The sequence below is a fragment of the Vipera ursinii genome (genome assembly GCF_947247035.1).
Source record: "Vipera ursinii genome assembly, chromosome: 2".
In the NCBI taxonomy this organism is placed as follows: domain Eukaryota; kingdom Metazoa; phylum Chordata; class Lepidosauria; order Squamata; family Viperidae; genus Vipera; species Vipera ursinii.
In genome coordinates this window covers 207,854,048-207,871,761 of record NC_139513.1, presented here as the reverse complement: position 1 = coordinate 207,871,761, position 17,714 = coordinate 207,854,048, and the positions used below count along the sequence as shown (strand labels likewise).

General features: G+C 40.3%; 1 protein-coding gene across 2 annotated transcripts in view; it reads right to left on the bottom strand.

Moving 5' to 3' along the window:
* The window catches only part of ECPAS (Ecm29 proteasome adaptor and scaffold), a 95,722-nt gene that overhangs the window by 8,115 nt on the left and 69,893 nt on the right, over window positions 1–17,714 (bottom strand). For both annotated transcript variants that reach the window (XM_083353769.1, XM_083353770.1), the window contains 12 exons: window positions 16,739–16,860; window positions 15,179–15,329; window positions 14,194–14,259; window positions 13,559–13,648; window positions 12,406–12,472; window positions 11,717–11,808; window positions 11,555–11,621; window positions 8,572–8,763; window positions 6,836–7,044; window positions 6,055–6,098; window positions 2,392–2,584; window positions 790–934 (listed from right to left, as the gene is read on the bottom strand). In XM_083353769.1, the coding sequence (XP_083209895.1) occupies window positions 790–934; window positions 2,392–2,584; window positions 6,055–6,098; window positions 6,836–7,044; window positions 8,572–8,763; window positions 11,555–11,621; window positions 11,717–11,808; window positions 12,406–12,472; window positions 13,559–13,648; window positions 14,194–14,259; window positions 15,179–15,329; window positions 16,739–16,860 (1,438 nt within the window). The remainder of the gene's footprint in view (window positions 1–789; window positions 935–2,391; window positions 2,585–6,054; window positions 6,099–6,835; window positions 7,045–8,571; window positions 8,764–11,554; window positions 11,622–11,716; window positions 11,809–12,405; window positions 12,473–13,558; window positions 13,649–14,193; window positions 14,260–15,178; window positions 15,330–16,738; window positions 16,861–17,714) is intronic.

Below are 17,714 nucleotides of genomic sequence, written 5' to 3'. Positions count from 1 at the left end.
CCATAGGCACCCTTGATGCGAACGTTGTAGAGCTGACCACGCCCATCCAGTAGGCCATACGCACTCTAGCCACGCCCACCCAGTAGGCCACACCCACCCTGGCCATACCCACCCGGCCCCCTGAGGGCAACCACAATGCTGATGCGGCCCTCAATGAAATTGAGTTTGACACCCCTGATATAGACAATCTACACACTGACAATTCTCAATGCTTCGTTATAGGAGCCTCGGAAGATCTGATAACGGCACTCGGGTTGTTAAAGGGGGCAGAAGCCAGAAGGAATTTCCTGTCAGAACTGCAATGTGTTCTGGTTGTTGTCTCCTCTTCTGACTTCCTTTTCCTCAGTCCCTTATCCTTGCCACCCATCTATGTTCTGGAGGAAAATCCCCCAAATGAATCTTCATATTCTTTTCCAAGCAGATTTACTGTTCCCAGCACCTTAAATAAACATAGCTTCAAAGAAAACTGAGGATCAGGAACAAAAGACAGGAACCTTAAGAACAAAGGACAAAATTGGGCCTGTCCCTTGAAATATTCAGATTCTTTATCTTTCCCTTTTTGCTGCTTCCTTTCTGAAATTTTTTTTTTTAAAAAATGCTCAGCCCACTTATTACCGTGCTTATATTTAGGTTAAATCATAAAGCATTATTTAAAAAAAATACAAACAAAAGAACTGCAACAAAACCAAGAACCAATTCAATGAAATGGTTTCCTTCCTCTCCTATGAGCAATTCAGACAGCTTTGTTTTAAGAGATAAAATAGTTCAAATTACTGGAATTAGACCTACACTGTGTTTCTGAGTTTTTAGGCCAGGCTTTGCCTAAGCTTTCAAAGGCACAGAGGAGGGCTTCAACTTGCAGCTCTTTCTCATTTTCGTTCTCATCCTCATCATCGTCCTGTGACGAATTTGTTCCTACATTCCCAGGACAATTCTGCAGTGGAACCAGAGGGTGTGAAATTTGAAAGAGAAAGAGCAAGCAGAAGGAAAAAAAAAAGATGATTTAGCTTTTATACGTCTCTTTTGACAAACATCCAGACAGCAATTCCATTAAATTATACTACATTTTGTTAGTAACAAAGCATTCAGAGTTAACATTGTTGTTAGCTGCGAAGTCGTGTCCGACCCATTGCGACCCCATGGACAACGTTCCTCCAGGCCTTCCTGTCCTCTACCATCTTCTGGAGTCCATTTAAGCTCACGCCTACTGCTTCAAGAGTTAACATACTGAAATGTAAAACATTTACATGAAAGCTAACCACGGCATCTCTACTGCAGGAGACTAAACTTGCCAAATTTAATTAGCCTACTGATACAAATAGTAATTTAAATCTGATAGCTGATGGCAGGGACCATTTCCTTAATCTCACAACCCAGCCAAGAAGTCACTCTAGTCATACTGGCCTCGTAAAGAGACAGATCGCTAGCTAAACTATATTCACACAATTGTAGGCTCTCAATTACCTTCGCTGAAGAGAAAGTCCGTAAAGGAAATAAAAAAAGCTAGAAATCAACGTAGAGAAAAAAATAAAATTTTATGGAACTCTTCTAAGATAAAAGGGTCCAAAAACCCCTAACTGGATATTAAGAAACTTGAAAACAGCTCTTTTGCCACAGGAGCATTAGCTGACATTTGCCCTATCTTTATTAAGGATTTGCAACCCATTTGAAAGCAGCATCCTTCGAAGAGGGTGAGATATAAAGGGACAATTCGCTTGATTGTTCTCCAAAGAATATAGGATTGAGAACAAGTCTTCAGAAACAAGGAGTACAAATGCATTAGAAATTTCTGGCTTCCTCTAGCCAGCGAGCAATTTTGTATGAGTCCTTTCTGCTATGTAGCAGTAGCAATAGCATGTAGGCTTATTTACTGCCTCACAGCCCTCTCTGAGCAGTTTACAGAGTCAGCCTGTTGCCCCCAACAATCTGGGTCCTCATTTTACCAACCTCAGAAGGATGGAAGACCGAGTCAACCCTGAGCCAGTCAGGATCGAACTGTTGGTGGTGGGCAGAGTCAGCCTGCAATAAGGCATTTTAATGGCTGTGCCACATATCACCATAGCACCAGCTGGTAATGCTGTAAATTATTAGGATAAAAATTCTAAAGAGTTTGTTAGCTCTTCTTTGGTCAGACTGACTAGTAAGCTTTTTAAAAGCAAGAACGAGCAGCAAACTCAGTTGTTTTGTTGTTGTTTTTGCTTTGACCTCAATGGGAAATCTGATTGGTTCGGCCTGAGATGTTCCCCCCCCTTTTCACAACACCCCAGCCAGCCAAACTTAACAAGATTTTTATATGGACTACATGGAACAATTCACAGAACAAGCAAATCCAAAACTGTACTATATTTTAGTGATGCTATTATTCAAATCCAAGGAGGGCTGAAAGATCACCTTCTTTATTACTGGAAAGTTTATGTCTGTCAGTTCCTGGAACCTATTTTCCTGTGTAGCCTTAAGCACATCAGCCGTACACCGGAGCGCTACAATCTTGTACCGCAGGTTTTCTTTACGGCATTCTTTCAGCATTGCCTGTACGACGTCATCCACACTGGGCTGGTTGGGCAAAGGCTTGCGCAGTTCCACACTAAAATCAATAAAGGATGAACAGGACACGACTGATCTGTTTGTCTCCTTGATTTTACACCAAGCCTCTTAATTTAGCTCAACCTCTAAGCATATTCTCTTGCAAAATGTACACATTCCTTTTGCTTTAGGTACTTAAAACCTATCATCTGGCTGTGTAGACAACCTGGCATTTTATTTAATTGTAAAATGCTTTGAATTTTTGAAAAAGCAGCTAATGAACACTGGAAATCATAGAGTTTGCATTTTCATTTTTCCCCTAATGAAGAAAAGCTTCTTCATATATCATTTATATCCATGCATACTCAGCAAATGCACACACACACACACACACACACACACACACAAATTCAGAAGAAGCATTGATTTTTAACAACTAACATTTCCTTTGCTATAGTTTTCAGGGAAAAAATATCTTACGGGAAAAGTCCAAAAAACAGGAGAAATAATTTGATCAGCAGCAAAAAAACACTAGTATATTGGCATTGGGAGAAAAAATGGGAAAAGATATGAAAGAATAACTAGAATGAAATATGCTGAAAAAGTCTATGTCCACTATCACATAAACATGCACTGTTTTGTTTTGAATACCAGTGAAATAATCAAAACACACATCTACTGTGGAATTAAGCAGTGTATGTTAGGACACAACCTTGCAAAATATTTTATTGCAACAGCTTTACTTGCAGACAAAGCCCTGCAAAATTTAAGGAACATTTTAAAAATCAGGCAGATATGTTGTATGGGAGAATTTTTGCTGATTATCAGGAATTTTGAAGAAAAAATGAACATAGTAGAAAAGGAAACAGGTAAAAGAAGGAAAAGTAAAACAGGATTAATTGTAGGAAGAAAAATATGAATCCAGTATGGAAAAAAATTAGAAGACAGATTAAAAGCCCCCTCCAAAAAAATGGAAAATGGGCATATGGAAAGATGATTTTTGGAACAAGGTGCAAAGAATTATGTTAAGAGTGGCATGCGCATATATGGAATTATGTTAATGGGAAGTATTAAAAATACTGCTTGGTGGAATGATGTAAATGATGTGAAGAAGCAAATGGTGAAAAATGGCATGTTAAAAGAAGAATTGCTGCAAAAATGAGAGAAATATAATTTACATAAAGAAAAAAAGAGTTGCAATGTGTAGTCAAAAAGATCAAGAAACAGAAAAGGTCAAAAGAGGCAGAAAAAAAAATACAGGGTTCATGGAAAAAGATTGTTTTGAAAGTAGTTGAAGAGGGGTAAGCTCCCCGAGAGAGTAAACAGAATTAAAAATTAAAGTGACGAAATGAAGAAATATTTTTAAAAATCTGTATAAAAATAATTGTCAAATATCAAATAATAGAAATATGCACTAATGTTAGTATCCAAGAAAAAAATGACAAAAAAAGAAGTCATAAATGATGTGAAAATGTTGAAAACGGATCAAGCTATAAAGTGTAGATGATATAATTGAGAAGAGTTATAAGTTTTACCTGTGTGTGAAGGCTACTTTGGATTGGAATATTGCCATTACTATTCACCCAGAAAAAGAAAAGGTAGCAAGCAGAAACGCAGAAACTACAGGAAATTAGTTTATAAAATCTGCTTGGGATGATTTCTGGCAGATTTTTTGACTAAAAGGCAATGAAAAATCTCACTGAGCAAAATCTGGGAAGTGCAATGTAGCTTTCTGCTGGGTAGATTTTTGCTCTTTCAGCTCATTTGTAAAAAAATATTTCATAATTACCGTATTTTTCGGACCATAAGACGCACTTTTTTCCCCCAAAAGGAAAAAAGAGGAAAAGGAGGGTGCGTCTTATGGTCTGAAGGTGATCCGTATGGCCAGCCCCAACCTCTGCAAGTAGAGCACGAATCGGCACATGCTGAGAAACGCTGATCTCACGCTCCTGCACTCTCCCTCGCTCGGTTTCAGCTTCCCTTGCTACAAGAGAAAGCAGGCTGAAACGGAGTGAGGGAGATTGCCAGGAATGCGAATCGGCTGATCTCGCGCTGCTGCAATCTGCCTTGTTTCAGCCTGCTTTCTCTTGTAGCAAGGGAAGCTGAAACCGAGCGAGGGAGTTTGCAGGAGTGCGAGATCGGGCGATTCGCATTTCTGGCAATCTCCCTCACTCCGTTTCAGCTTGCTTTCTGCAAGAGAAAGCCGGGCTGCAGGGCCGCCTCCGTGGGTACTGCTCTAATGCAGAGAGGGAAGGACAAAGAGGGAGGGAAGGAAGGAAGGAAGGAAGGAAGGAAGGAAGGAAGGAAGGAAGGAAGGAAGGAAGGGAGGGAGGGAGGGACAATGGGAGAGGGAGGGAGAGAAAGAGAGAGAGAGAGAGAGAGAGAGAGAGAGGGAGAGAGAGAGAAGGATAAACAATTTTTTTCTTGTTTTCCTGCTCTAAAAACTGGGTGCGTCTTATGGTCCGGTGCGTCTTATGGTCCGAAAAATACGGTAATTCTTATTTACTTTACCGTATTTTTCTCTAACTTAAGGAACATACAGTTAGCATTATGTTTTTACAAATTCTCCTGAGGAGCAAAAGGGGGGAAAATGCAAAAAATGCTAACTCTATGTTTGTTAATTTGGAGAAAACATATGATAAAGTCAATAAGAATTAATTATGAAATATTTTTTTACAAATGTGGAGCTGAGACTTCACTGTTGAATGCGGTAAGAATAATATAGTGTCTGTGTAAGGCATCTGTGAAAAAAAAACACCAGAATACTAAGTAAAAGGTTCAGCACTGAACAACGAGTGAATCTCCTTGGTTTTTTTAATGAATTACGGAAATCTACATAAGGAATGCTTGTAAATATGGAAGACGTGTGTTGGATATATGAATGTGCATGCATTTCAAATGTGATTCTCTGTTCCCTACTTCATCCTTTTTATTTAACATCCATGGGGGAGGGGGGATATGTAAAAGTCAGTTTTTGATTCCTGGGGACTTGACTGACTTGCAGTTTTCTTGAAGAGGGTTTTGGAAGCGGTTTGCCACTGCTTCCTTCCTAGGGTTAGAGGTAGGCAACCTTGGCTCTTTTATGACTTGTGGACTTCACCTCCCAGAATTCCTGAGCCAGCATGGCTCAGCTTGGAAACCTCTCCCTTTCCCCTCAGCATGGATGGCTCAGGAATTCTGGGAGTTGACGTCCACAAGTCATAAAAGAGCCAAGGTAGCCTAGGACAAAGGAACAACTCTCACCCAGTTGGCTTTATGCCTAACGTAGGACTCCCCGTTTCTAGCCTAGTGCCTTAACCGCTACACTAAACTCAATTTCATTTGTCCTAACAATTACAAGAAATCTAGTTCACTTCTTTAAAAAAAAATTTTAAAAAAATACTTCCAATATTTTCAGGAAGTCAAAGAGATTGTAGTAGTACCTAAAGTCTCCTCGGTACTTCTCTAGGAATCAATGAGGAAATTCATCTCACCCCAAACCATTTTATACAGTGAGAAACTTTCAGACCGGGAGATGAAACGTATTTTTACCTGCACGAACAGACGACACTGGCAATTGCTTTTAATAGCTCTTCCTAAAAGCATTATAAACAAAGAGGTAAACGTTAGTATCTGATTTTTATATTGTCCCCACAGAAATTTAGAAGTGCCACGTCAAATATGCAAGTTACATCTTGTATGAACATTTGATTGTGAATTACAGTGATCTCCAGCTGGGCAAAAGACGAGAGAGAACGAAAACAGTGCACGACAGCAGAGCCAGCTCAGCCTGACTTACATTACTATAATACCAAACAGCTTTTCCTTCTAGGGTAAACTTGTTTTTCCCCAATTGGCCTCCTAGAATTTCTTTTTAAAATCAAACACTAACTAGCTACAGGGGTAGGCAATCTCAGCTTTTTATGACTCGTGGACTTCAATTCCCAGAATTCCTGAGTCAGCAAGTCTGACTCAGGAATTCTGGGAGTTGAAGTCCACGAGACATAAAAGAGCCAAGGTTGCCTACCCCTGAATTAGCATATTAGTGATTCTGCAAACACAGATCCATTAAAATCACAGATGTATACATACCCTAGCACTTTAGAACCTACTTGACAACACGCATGTTTTATTTATTTATCAAATTTATAACTCTCCCACCCACACCCACCCCACATCTCACCTAAGTGGCCCCTGGGCAGTTTATAAAATAAAAGCCATTCAGCCAATTACAGGCAATCATGAAAAGGAAATGCAAAGAATTGTAGTATTTTTTTTAACGTCTGCTTTTAAACCACCAAACAAAACCGCCGCACGGGGTCACTGCTTTTACCTTTCCGGCCCATGTCCTTCCAGGCAGGCCTTGCAACAGAGCCGCGAGCACCATGCCTAAGTGTGGAGGCACCAGGGCGCCAGTCTGCTTTGCGATGGATGCCATGGCAGCTGCCCCTTGTGCTTTCATCTTCCAAGACGGAGACTGTAAAGCCTTCTGAGTAACTGCAATCAATTCCTCCATGTAGAGCCTTAGGCCACCATAGGTACCTATGTTTCAAAATGTGCAGCATTTACTAGAATGAATAAGAGAACCACCGCCACCGCTAACGGGTATTAATGTGTGTGTGTGGGTCCTCACTTAACAATTCGCAATTGGGACTGGGGTTTTCATCACTAGGTGATGTGGTTATAAAGGGTGTAAACCTAGCGATGGCAATCCTGGCAGCTCCTATTGTCACCATTAGGTGAGGGTGGCGGGTCTTTAATAGGGAAGCAGGCTGAGTAGAGGCGTAAAGTCAGGGTGGGAAGGCACTGCTTTGTGATGGCAAGTGTACACGGGCTGGAGAGAGCGAGCACTGCTGCACCATGTGGCAGCTGGAGGACCGAGAAGGGGGTGCTGTTGCTCTGTGAGTGGGTACCGCTTCACTGCGCAACGGCAGCTAGGCAGGGAAAGGGTTGCAATGGGGCTGCTTGAAAGAAAGAACAAGCGGGTGGGAAGTAACTTGCAACATCTCCCGCTGGCTTCCCCACTGGCTTTGCTGGTGTGAAGCCAACAGGAAAGGTTGCAAATGGCGACGATGGGACACGGCAACCATCGTAATTGTGAGCCGGTTGCCAAAGTGCCCAGTTGTGTGACTTCGGGGGCGTGGTAGCGGCCAAAAACTTTGACAACAGGTCCTCAGTAACACATGTTCAACAGTAACTTTGAATAGTTGCTGAAGAAGTTGTTGTTAACCAAGAACTACCTGTAGAGAAACTGAGGACAAAGCCTCCAATTATTGAGAGAGAGAGAGAGAGAGAGAGAGAGAGAGAGAGAGAGAGAGAGAGAGAGAGAGAGGGGGGGGGGAAGGAGAGAGGGAGAGGGAGAGGGAGAGGGAGAGAAGCCTGGAACAGTGGTTCCCGCTTTAGGAAAAGTTAAAAGGCGTGAGCCAGCCTGGTCCTTTGAATGTTGGACTGGATTAAAGAGTTCAGTATGTAAACTGAATTCGTTGTGGTTTTGGGCCATCGTTTTCTCTCATGCCAACATACCCCACAAGGTCATTACTCTGTGGCTAAAACTAGAGTTGACTTGTTTTATTTCATTTCATTTCGTTTCATTTATTTTTTATTTTATTATTTTGTTTTTATTATTGCCAATCTCATTGTCACACAATTCTGAGTAGCTTACAATCTGATAAAACTATAACATGAAAGAGGAAAACAATAAGTACACTAAAATTAAAAAGAGTACATATGATGTTTGGCTTTTAAGAGAAAAGGATAGAATATAAATGACATTAATTTAATAATTTAATAAATAAATAGGCAAAAAGCCCCAGTTCAAATTGTACTTGGAGAAAGCAAGTCTGAGCATAACTAAAAACAAAACGAAGCAAAACAAAACATAATGACATGGGGATATCTGTGGGGTTTTTTGGGTGGAAAAATAAATAATAAAATGAACTAAGAGGACTTTGCATAACCTCTGCCTTCAGAGACCAAGACCGCTATTTTATTTTAGGATTTGTATTCTGGGTTTTCGTACTACGAAGTGCTCCTACAACAGCGAAGTTCATGAATGGTAGATCCACTTACCAGGTACGTTTTCCTGCCAGACTTCAGACCACAGGTTGCCTTCCTCCTTCTCTGCTTTGTCTTCTTCAGGAATTTCATGCATGCCCAAAAAAGCCAGAGGCAAAACGCACTTGGCTTGATTCTTCAGTACATCTGGGCTGTAGCGTCCAATAGCATGCATCGTTAAAGCACAGGCCATTTTATAGACTGGTTCTAAAATAAAAAAAACACAGTGAGAAAAGCATGAATCCCTGCTTTCGTTGCAGCCCAGGGCTCGACGTTCTGCTTTCTAGCAGTGCTCTTAACGTTATTCAAAGTTCTGGTCATTTAGAAAAATATGGGACATAAGACCTCAACTCTGTAAATCAAAGATGTATAACTTTTACCAGGTGGAGAACTACATTGCTCTTTCAAGTGGTGTACCAAGTAGCATGTTCCCAAAAGTGGGTAAAGCAAAAACAAAAATTAGATTTTACTGCAATCACATTTAACTGTCAATAAAACCAATTAAATAATGGTAATATAATTATTTCCTATAAATTTAAAGCTTCTTTCCTTCTGTTACATTAGGAATGAATAGCAACATTCTGAAGGGCTCTGGGGACACACGCTAGAGTTCAGGAAATGCAGGCTCTACCCTCTTGCTGCAAATGAAGTAGAATCCATATCATTTTTGCCTATTCTCAAATAAAATTACCCAGAGGGGGAAAAATATATAAGAAAATGCTTCCTCCCCTTTTCACTGCAATGTTGATCAGAAAGTCAAAACAAGTATAAAACTGTACCAATGATTACTTTGCAAAGAGTCAAGCTGTAAGACTAATTATGACCCAAATTCTGATCGCTGATCGATGCAGTCGTTTAGTGAAATACGACGTGACCGCATTGCTTAGTAATGGCAATCCCAGCAGTCCCCATTGCAGTCGTTAACCAAATTCTACTGGTCATTAGGTGAGGACTCATCCTAATCCAAGCAATTCCTGGCTTGGTCTTTCCCAGTCCTGAGCTTCAGTAAGGTAAGGCAGTGGTCCCCAACCTTTCTGGAACCAGGGACGGGTTTCATGAAGATTGATTCTTTCTTTTCTTTTCTCTTTCTTTCTTTCTTTCTTTCTTTCTTTCTTTCTTTCTTTCTTTCTTTCTCTTTCTTTTTCTTTATTTCTTTATTTCTTTTTTTCTTTTTCTTTCTTTCTCTTTCTTTCTCTTTCTTTTTTCTTTCTTTTTCTTTCTTTCTCTTTCTTTCTTTCTTTCTCTCTCTTTCTTTCTTTTTCTTTCTTCTTTCTTTTTCTTTCTCTTTTTTTCTTTCTTTTCTCTTTCTTTCTTTCTCTTTCTTTCTCTTTCTTTTTCTTCTTCCTTCCTTCCTTTTTTTCCTTTCTTCTTTCTTTCTTTTCTTTCTTTCTTTTCTTTTTCTTTTCTCTCTCTCTCTCTATGTGTGTGTGTTTTGTGTGTAATCTAGATCCCACACATGCGCAGGCAAAGCTTCACTCACTTGCCCACCGCTTGCGCAGCCTGCTACCTAACAGCCCATGGACCGGTACCTGTCTCCGATCCAGGGGCTTGGGGGCCCCTGAAATAAAGGACTGACTCCTCTTGAATTCCCACCACCTGCCTATTTCTCCCCATCTCTGCCCTTTTGGTCCCCATCTCTGCCCTTTGCAGCTCTCCTCAGCAGCAGTGCTGGGGCTAAAATAAAGCCCCAAGGCCCCCAGCAGTCACCAGTGTCCCTAGGCCTCAGCTTCAACCTCAGTGCCACTGCTGCCACGGAGGACTGCCACTGTGTGAGGTGGTCAAAAGGACAAAGATGGTGAAGAGATCGGAAAGCATCCGACGCCTTCCGAAACATCCCAAGAACAGGGTGCGGTATTTGGACAATGGCGCAAGCGACCTCTTGAAGAAGGCCTGGCGTGGTCAGCAGCTGCCTCTTATAAGGCCAGGCTGGGCACACTTTGTCTACGGTGGGAAGATGTCAAAGGTCAAGCTGGGTGCAGCAGGGCTTGTGGAGCATGGGATAGTGGGGTTTTTTGTACCGTGACATGGGGCTCGAGGTAGCAATATTTGGCGGCCTGCACTGGGGCTGAAGTATTTTATTTATTTATTTTATTTTAATTCCATTTATATCCCGCCCTTCTCCGAAGACTCAGGGCGGCTTACAAGCTTAGCAGTAGCCTTCATTCTATGTATATGCCTGCTTATTAGGGCTTTCCCCCCCCAAGCGGCATTATTACAAAGTCAACTTAATTGCCCCCAACAATCTGGGTCCTCATTTTACCTACCTCGGAAGTAGAGGCTTAGGAGGTCAATGGCAGCCAGGTAACACTGCTGAAAGCCTCTACTTCAGCCCCGACACTGATGCCAGAGTGTGGTTGTGTAGAGTTGGCAAAAGGGAGAGACAGGTGGGTGGGGGGAATTGAAGCACCCTTGCAGTTGTAAGTGTGGACAGGCTGCTAAGCACCTAAATTTTGATCACGTGACTGCAGGAATGCTACAATGGTCACACCTTGAGAACTACGCACATTTTTCATATTTTCAGCACATTCAATCTATCAAATTAACGAACAGAAGAGTTTCGGCAATTCAATCAAAATAATTTCGATACAGGCAGCTGGAAAAACACTATTTAGTGGGCTTAAGGCTAAGCTAAGGTATTTTTTCAATCTAAAATCAACACCAGCTGCTCGCGTAATGAGATAGGTTGGCTTTTCAGAGATTTTCAAGGGAGTGGCACTCGAGTAACGTAAAAGTTTTGAAATAGCAAAGCTTCTGAATGGATTTGATACGAGCATTTTCTGTCAAACGCTGTATGAGATGAAAGCATTTTAAGAGAAAGAGCTGTTTCGTAAGCTTAGCATGCTAGCAAAGAAAAGCAATTCTCAAACTATCCAGGTTGCACTTTAAAACAAAAGTAATAGCAATGTCATAGTCATGACATATGCTACTAGGAATGAAACGTTTTTAAAATATTTAACGTTCTACAATGTGTTAAAAATAGTTTCCTTAAGGCCCATACCTTCCTTTTCCATGTACCAACTGTTGAGCTTCTGGAGCAATTTGTCGGTGCTGCTGTCTCTTGAAGTCTTTAAAAAAAACAAACAACCCAGGAAATCTTATGTCACTAACGAACCCACAAAACCAGACAGAAAAGTCTCAAAACTGAGGAAGCATGACTTACTCTAACTAAATGTCCCAAGGCAAATGCAAAGCTCTTCTGCACCACGCTATTGCGATCAGTTAGGCCACTAAGTAAAGCACTCATGAGTTTACCTATGGCACGTAAGAGAGGAAATTATTTTAGCAATCAACTGGCTCTTTGCAGGCAAGTAGAAAGTCAATTCCCAAACCTTCTGATACAATTAACACAATAAAAAAGAGGAGGTGTAAGATATTATTATACAACTACAACGGCTACAACACACCTTGATGGCTCAAAACAACCAAGTGACAGATGACCAGTGCTATAATGTAATTTTCCTCAAACAAGTTTCCATATAGTACTGGTTTTTAACCATTAGTTTGAATAAAGGGATCACTGTTGTCTATAGGAATTGACTTCTGGCTTTGTGCCGACTTAAATCCATGTAATGGGAAAGGCAGCTATATATTTAATAACTTCATCTAATAGGAGGAGGAGCAGCAATCTGTCCTTCGTTCACCACTGTGTTGAAAAGTTTTTTTTTTTGTTTTTTTTTAAAGAATTATCTTGTATAAAAGGTTAGAGGTTCTAAATCCTTAAGGCAGATTAGGAAAATCCTTTGCAGGTTAGTAATGTTTTGGGGTTTATTTGCAAAATGGAAAAAAAAGAAAGAAAAAGAGTAAATCAGCCAAGGCTTAAAAGGAAGAAAATGTGACTGTAAAACCTACCAGCGTATGGTGTCAAATCTTGGGGGCACTGAGTGGTTAGTGACACAATTACACTAGCACAACCACCCTAAAAAAGAGTAAAAATAAGAAAGGCAGAGATTAGTTTATTCTTCTGGGTGAAAAAGAAGCTTACATCTGCACATTTACTTAGAAACAAGCCCCACTGAATTCAGTGATGCTACTCTGAATGAATACAGGCAGTCCTCACTTACCGACACAGCAACCATTCGAAGTTACAAAGTTGCTGGGGAAAAAAGAGACTTATGACTAGTCCTCAAAAGTAGTAGCCAATGGAGCATCCCCAGTGTCATGTGATTGTGACGAGAGGTGCTTGCCAACTGGTGTGCATTTACAACAGTCACAGCATTACACGATTACACAATCAACACCTGCAACTTTCATAGCTGGTTTCATGGTGGAAGCTGGCAGGAAGTTGCAAGCGTGGTTCGCGTGGCATCACGCTTAGGCACCCAATGGGATTCACCTAACAACCACGTCCATGTCCTGACAAACGAATATCGTAAGTCAGGCACAAGTCACGTGATTTTTCACTTCACCACTGCATTGCTTAGCAACAGAGTTGCCAGTTCGGTAAATGAGGACGACCTATATAGAGAATCAGACAGCTAATCAGAATTCTGACAGTATGAATGACAAGGAAATAGCTGCCATATTATTCATTATCGGATTTTATTTGCAGGAACTACAAGTGCAGAATATCTAAAAAAGGCAGCTTAGCTGAATTACACCAATGTTATCTGCCCCTCCCAAGTATCCTTCCCCCTAGCACTAGGACTTCCTCATAGTCACACTCACTGTTAAGTCTTAGTAGAATGGCAACAGCACAGCCAGGGAAGGCATAATGGATGCTATACAATTGCATTACCTTCTGCATAAGACATAACATGACCTTTCCTGACTCTCTCTCCTGAATTTGCCATCCTTTCCTGACTTTTTCTTCTGAATTTGCCAGTATCTCATCTCTGGGATAGGTCTACATAAACTGCATTCGCTTTCATCACAGGGTAAAATCATTGTATATTTCTAATGACACAAATAAAGAGATACACTTAGGTGGCTGTGCAAATTTAAGCATGGGCTTATCATTCCCAACTTTCCTGCACCGCACTTCTTTCATACGCATGAAGAATACCTTGGTGCCAATGCCGATTCCACTTCTAGTCAGTTCACAGAGCCTAGGAATCAGCTCTCCCAAAACAGACACATCCAAATATTGCAAGCACTGGAGAAACAAACCAAAAGAAAATCAAAATATCCAAGATTTAATATAGCAAAATAGGTTCCTAGACTGTTGCTCACAAAAGCTGCTTATTAGTGTTCTGCTGGAAGAACAACTGCTGGAGCAGGGGCAGCTTAAAATACATCCACTTTTATCTAGTACTTTCTTTGCAGAAATGTTTTTGTTGCTATCAGTGGCTGTTTAGCCATCCATTTTCAATGTGTAGCTTATCGTAAAAACAGAAATGATAACCACTATTTTCTTTCCTCTGTATGTGTGTGTTGAGTGTTCAGGGCTATTTTACCCCTTACTTTATTTGCGTCTCTGTTATGCCAGGAAGGCTAGCCCGTTTTAAAAGGTCATGAATTTTGTTTTTTGCTAATTCTTCTTGGTTTTGATCAAGACATTATTAGAAGTGATCAATTTGCTAAATGAAATCATTAGAAATACCAATATCCTGCTACCAGTCTTAACCAGAATAATTTCATTATTCCTTGAACTCTCCCTTGGTTCACTGTATAAATCTTTTCCTTAAAACCAATTATTACCATATTTATGGTTTCCATCATTGGGGAGGACTTAGCAGCACTCAGCCTTGCAGTATCCATTGCAGCCTAAGTGATAAAAAAGAAAAACGATTTAAAAAATCTAGTTTAAAAGGTAACAAGAGAAAACAGAAGGCATATCTGGATACAGAGTAGCAAGCAATATTATGTACAGAGAGACTGAAAAGACAGATTCCTTAAAAAAGAGGAATACCCTTTATGAAATTATTAAACCTAGAGCTTATTTTAGTTAAATAGCATATGAAAATTAAATACATATTAAATATACCTTATTTATCATGTATGTTAATTAAAAATATTATATGGATATCTCAACTCTTATGAAAATAACTGATGATGTATCTCAGACATGTCAAAACTTGCGATGTCACATGACGTCGTGCAACGTATCACAGCTTTTTCCCCATTGCCGGCAATGGGGCGGGCGCGGTTTCCTGATGATGCATCTGGCCCGCGGGCCGGCAGTTTGACACCCCTGCTGTATCTTAATCTCATTCCCACCTCCGCTAGACAGCCTTTAGTCTGAGATGTGTTTGAATATTAGTAGGGTTGGTAGTTGGGCTGTTGCAAATGGTGTTTTGTTCGTTTGGTTGCCTCTTGAGTCATGGTCTGGTATTGGGTTGGTTGGTTGGCAAACACCATTTGCGACACACAGACGATACTTAAAACACCAAGGACTATGGCCCAGCAACAACCGCCAGCCAATCAAACAGCCCGAAACCATGACTCATAAACATCCGGACAAATAACACACACACCAATTCATATCACACAAAAAGGTATTTAAAGGCCAGTGCTCTGACAGATGAGGACAATTCAAAGTGCACTGAAGATGTTCCTCTGAATGGAGAAGAAACGTTGGCAGACAAATCGCCAAGCTTGGAGATCAAACCAACAGCCCAGCCTTTAGTCTAGAATAGCTAATGCTTTTTATAAATGAAACCTTCTTACTTAATAGTGCCCTCACCTTTTCTTGCTCTGTAGCACGCAGACTCAAGTAGTTAAGGACCTGAGGCTCCAAAACACTCAGGGATTCCAACAAAGCAGGGATGAGTTTTGGTGCATGTGGTTTCAGCATGGCGCCAGCACTTTTACTAATCTTGACCAAGGTGTTAATGCTATAAATATAAAAGTGGAAGACAAGCACATTTGCATTCTTTTTCACTAGTAGTAATCCATCCAACCACATACGGGATATTGTTTAGGTGCCAGAAAACAATCTGCTACAGAAATTAACTTCCATTAGCTAAAACGTATCCCACCAGGCTCAAGGTTGACTCAGCCTTCCATCCTTCCAAGGTAGGTAAAATGAGGACCCAGATTGTTGGGGGCAATAAGCTGACTTTGTAATAATGCCGCTTGGGGGTCCCCAAAAGCCCTAATAAGCAGACATATACATAGAATGAAGGCTATTGCTAAGCACATTGGTTTGTGCTTAAATTGTAAGCCGCCCTGAGTCTTTGGAGAAGGGCGGGATATAAATGGGGTTAAAATAATAATTAAAAAAACCAAAAGTATAGTAGTTCAAAAGATAAATGAAATGCAGCAAATTCCCAGGAAGTTTATATTACCTACTTTCTAAGCCATAAATGTCCATGCCACCAAGAAGTCTACCAATTTCAGTGGCTGTGCTTATAGCAGGTTAGAATGGATATTTTCATATCTGGTTGTAGAAACTGTAGAATTCTTTATTTGATACAATCGTGATTTTTTTCCACCTACCTGTGTTTCCCTGCAAATAAGACCCGGTCTTATATATTTTTTTGCCTCCAAAAGAGGCATTAGGTCTTATTTTCGGGTGTTGTCTCCCCCCCCCCCCAGTCTCACCTTGTGGCAGCACAAACAACCCTGTCCAGCAAGAGCCCGCATGGCCGCTGCCAGCCCACTTCTTTTGCGGCCACTCATTACCACTTGCGCAAATTACCCCCGGCCTCCGTTTCGCCAGCAGAGGCCTTCAAGAAAGGCCTCTGCAGCTCAGAAGAAAGCTCCATGGTGACGCAGGTGTTGGGGCATGGGAGGCCTGGCTGTGGCGATCCTGAGGTAAGTGGGCGTGGGGGGCAGGTCCACCCCCACCTTAGCTTGATTTTTTTATGCATGTACCTCGCCCCACCTCATGCAACCAGACAGTGGACTTATATTATATTATATTTTTTTGGGGGGGGAGTGTAGGGCTTATATTAAGTGCACGCGTAAAACCTAGGTCTTATTTTCGGGATAGGTCTTATTTTCGGGAAAACACAGTAAGAGTAAGAGGTTGCAGTTAAGCATATTTTCTTAAGTGAGCCACTTTGGTTCATAAATTATAGTAAATAGTTTAATGTAAACCAATGTGATTAAGCAAATCATGGAGTACTACAATAGTGGAATCTATAAATTATTTATTGTAAACATATTTCTTGGATTCACTTATTTCATTTCAACTAAGAAGAGAAAGAATGATAGATAAAGCCCTTCTGCTAAAATTGTTTTTGGCTATGAGATTTGAAAAAAAAAGAGAAGAGAGTAAAGAAATGTAAGAATAACATACCTCAGAGTCCGCACTTCAGTTACCGAATTCATCATTCCTTTATCAAGAAGACATGGCAAAAGTACGGCCACGGTTTTCTGGCCTGCAATTCCTTTAGATGGATCACACATCTTCACACACACCTTAAAAGAATAGATAAGATGCAAATGGCAGATGGCACTATAAGCCCTGGTGTTCTGAAGATATTTTTTATACTATAGCTCAAACTGAGTCATGGAGTGATGTAAAAATTTTTATGATAAAAAGTTGATAAGGCTTTTAAATCTCATATTTTAAGAAGTGCTTTATTGCGTGTCTGGAAAAAGTATTAATATAAGTTAAATTATAAAATACCAATCTGGGGGATTCATGGACACGCGATAGAGGTTGTATTTATGGGTGTGAATTTGGATATGATTTTTTATAAGGAATTACTTAGATTGGTAGGGAATGATTGGCAATTAAAGTCGTTAGCTGAGTTAAAACAAGAAAATATTGTACAGTCCTGGTTCCAGTATACTCAATTGCAAGCTAGGTGGAAGTTAGATCAGAAGTTTGGGTATTACATTAATGGATGAAAATTTGGTAAAACAGATTAAAGATCAAAATCAAGCGCATATAAAGAGAATTTCTAATGCTTTAATAGAATTGGATTCGGAAATGGAATTAGTTAAGATTGTATGGTAAAGTGGGCCCAAAATATTCAAGAACCGATCCCATTGGATATATGGGAGGTAATTTGGGTTAGAACTGTAAAATTTACTCAGGCCCAAAATTTAAGAGAACATTTTTATAAAATGTTTTATAGATGGCATCTGGATCCTAAAAAGTTGTCTTGTATCCTAATTTACAGCCCAAATGTTGGAGATGTGGCAGTTTGGATGCTACTTATTTTCATATCTGGTGGACTTGTAGAAATATAAAAGCTTTTTGGATTAAAATTTGGTGGAACATTCAAAAGATTTTCAAGAGAAAGATAAAGTTTACTCCACAATTA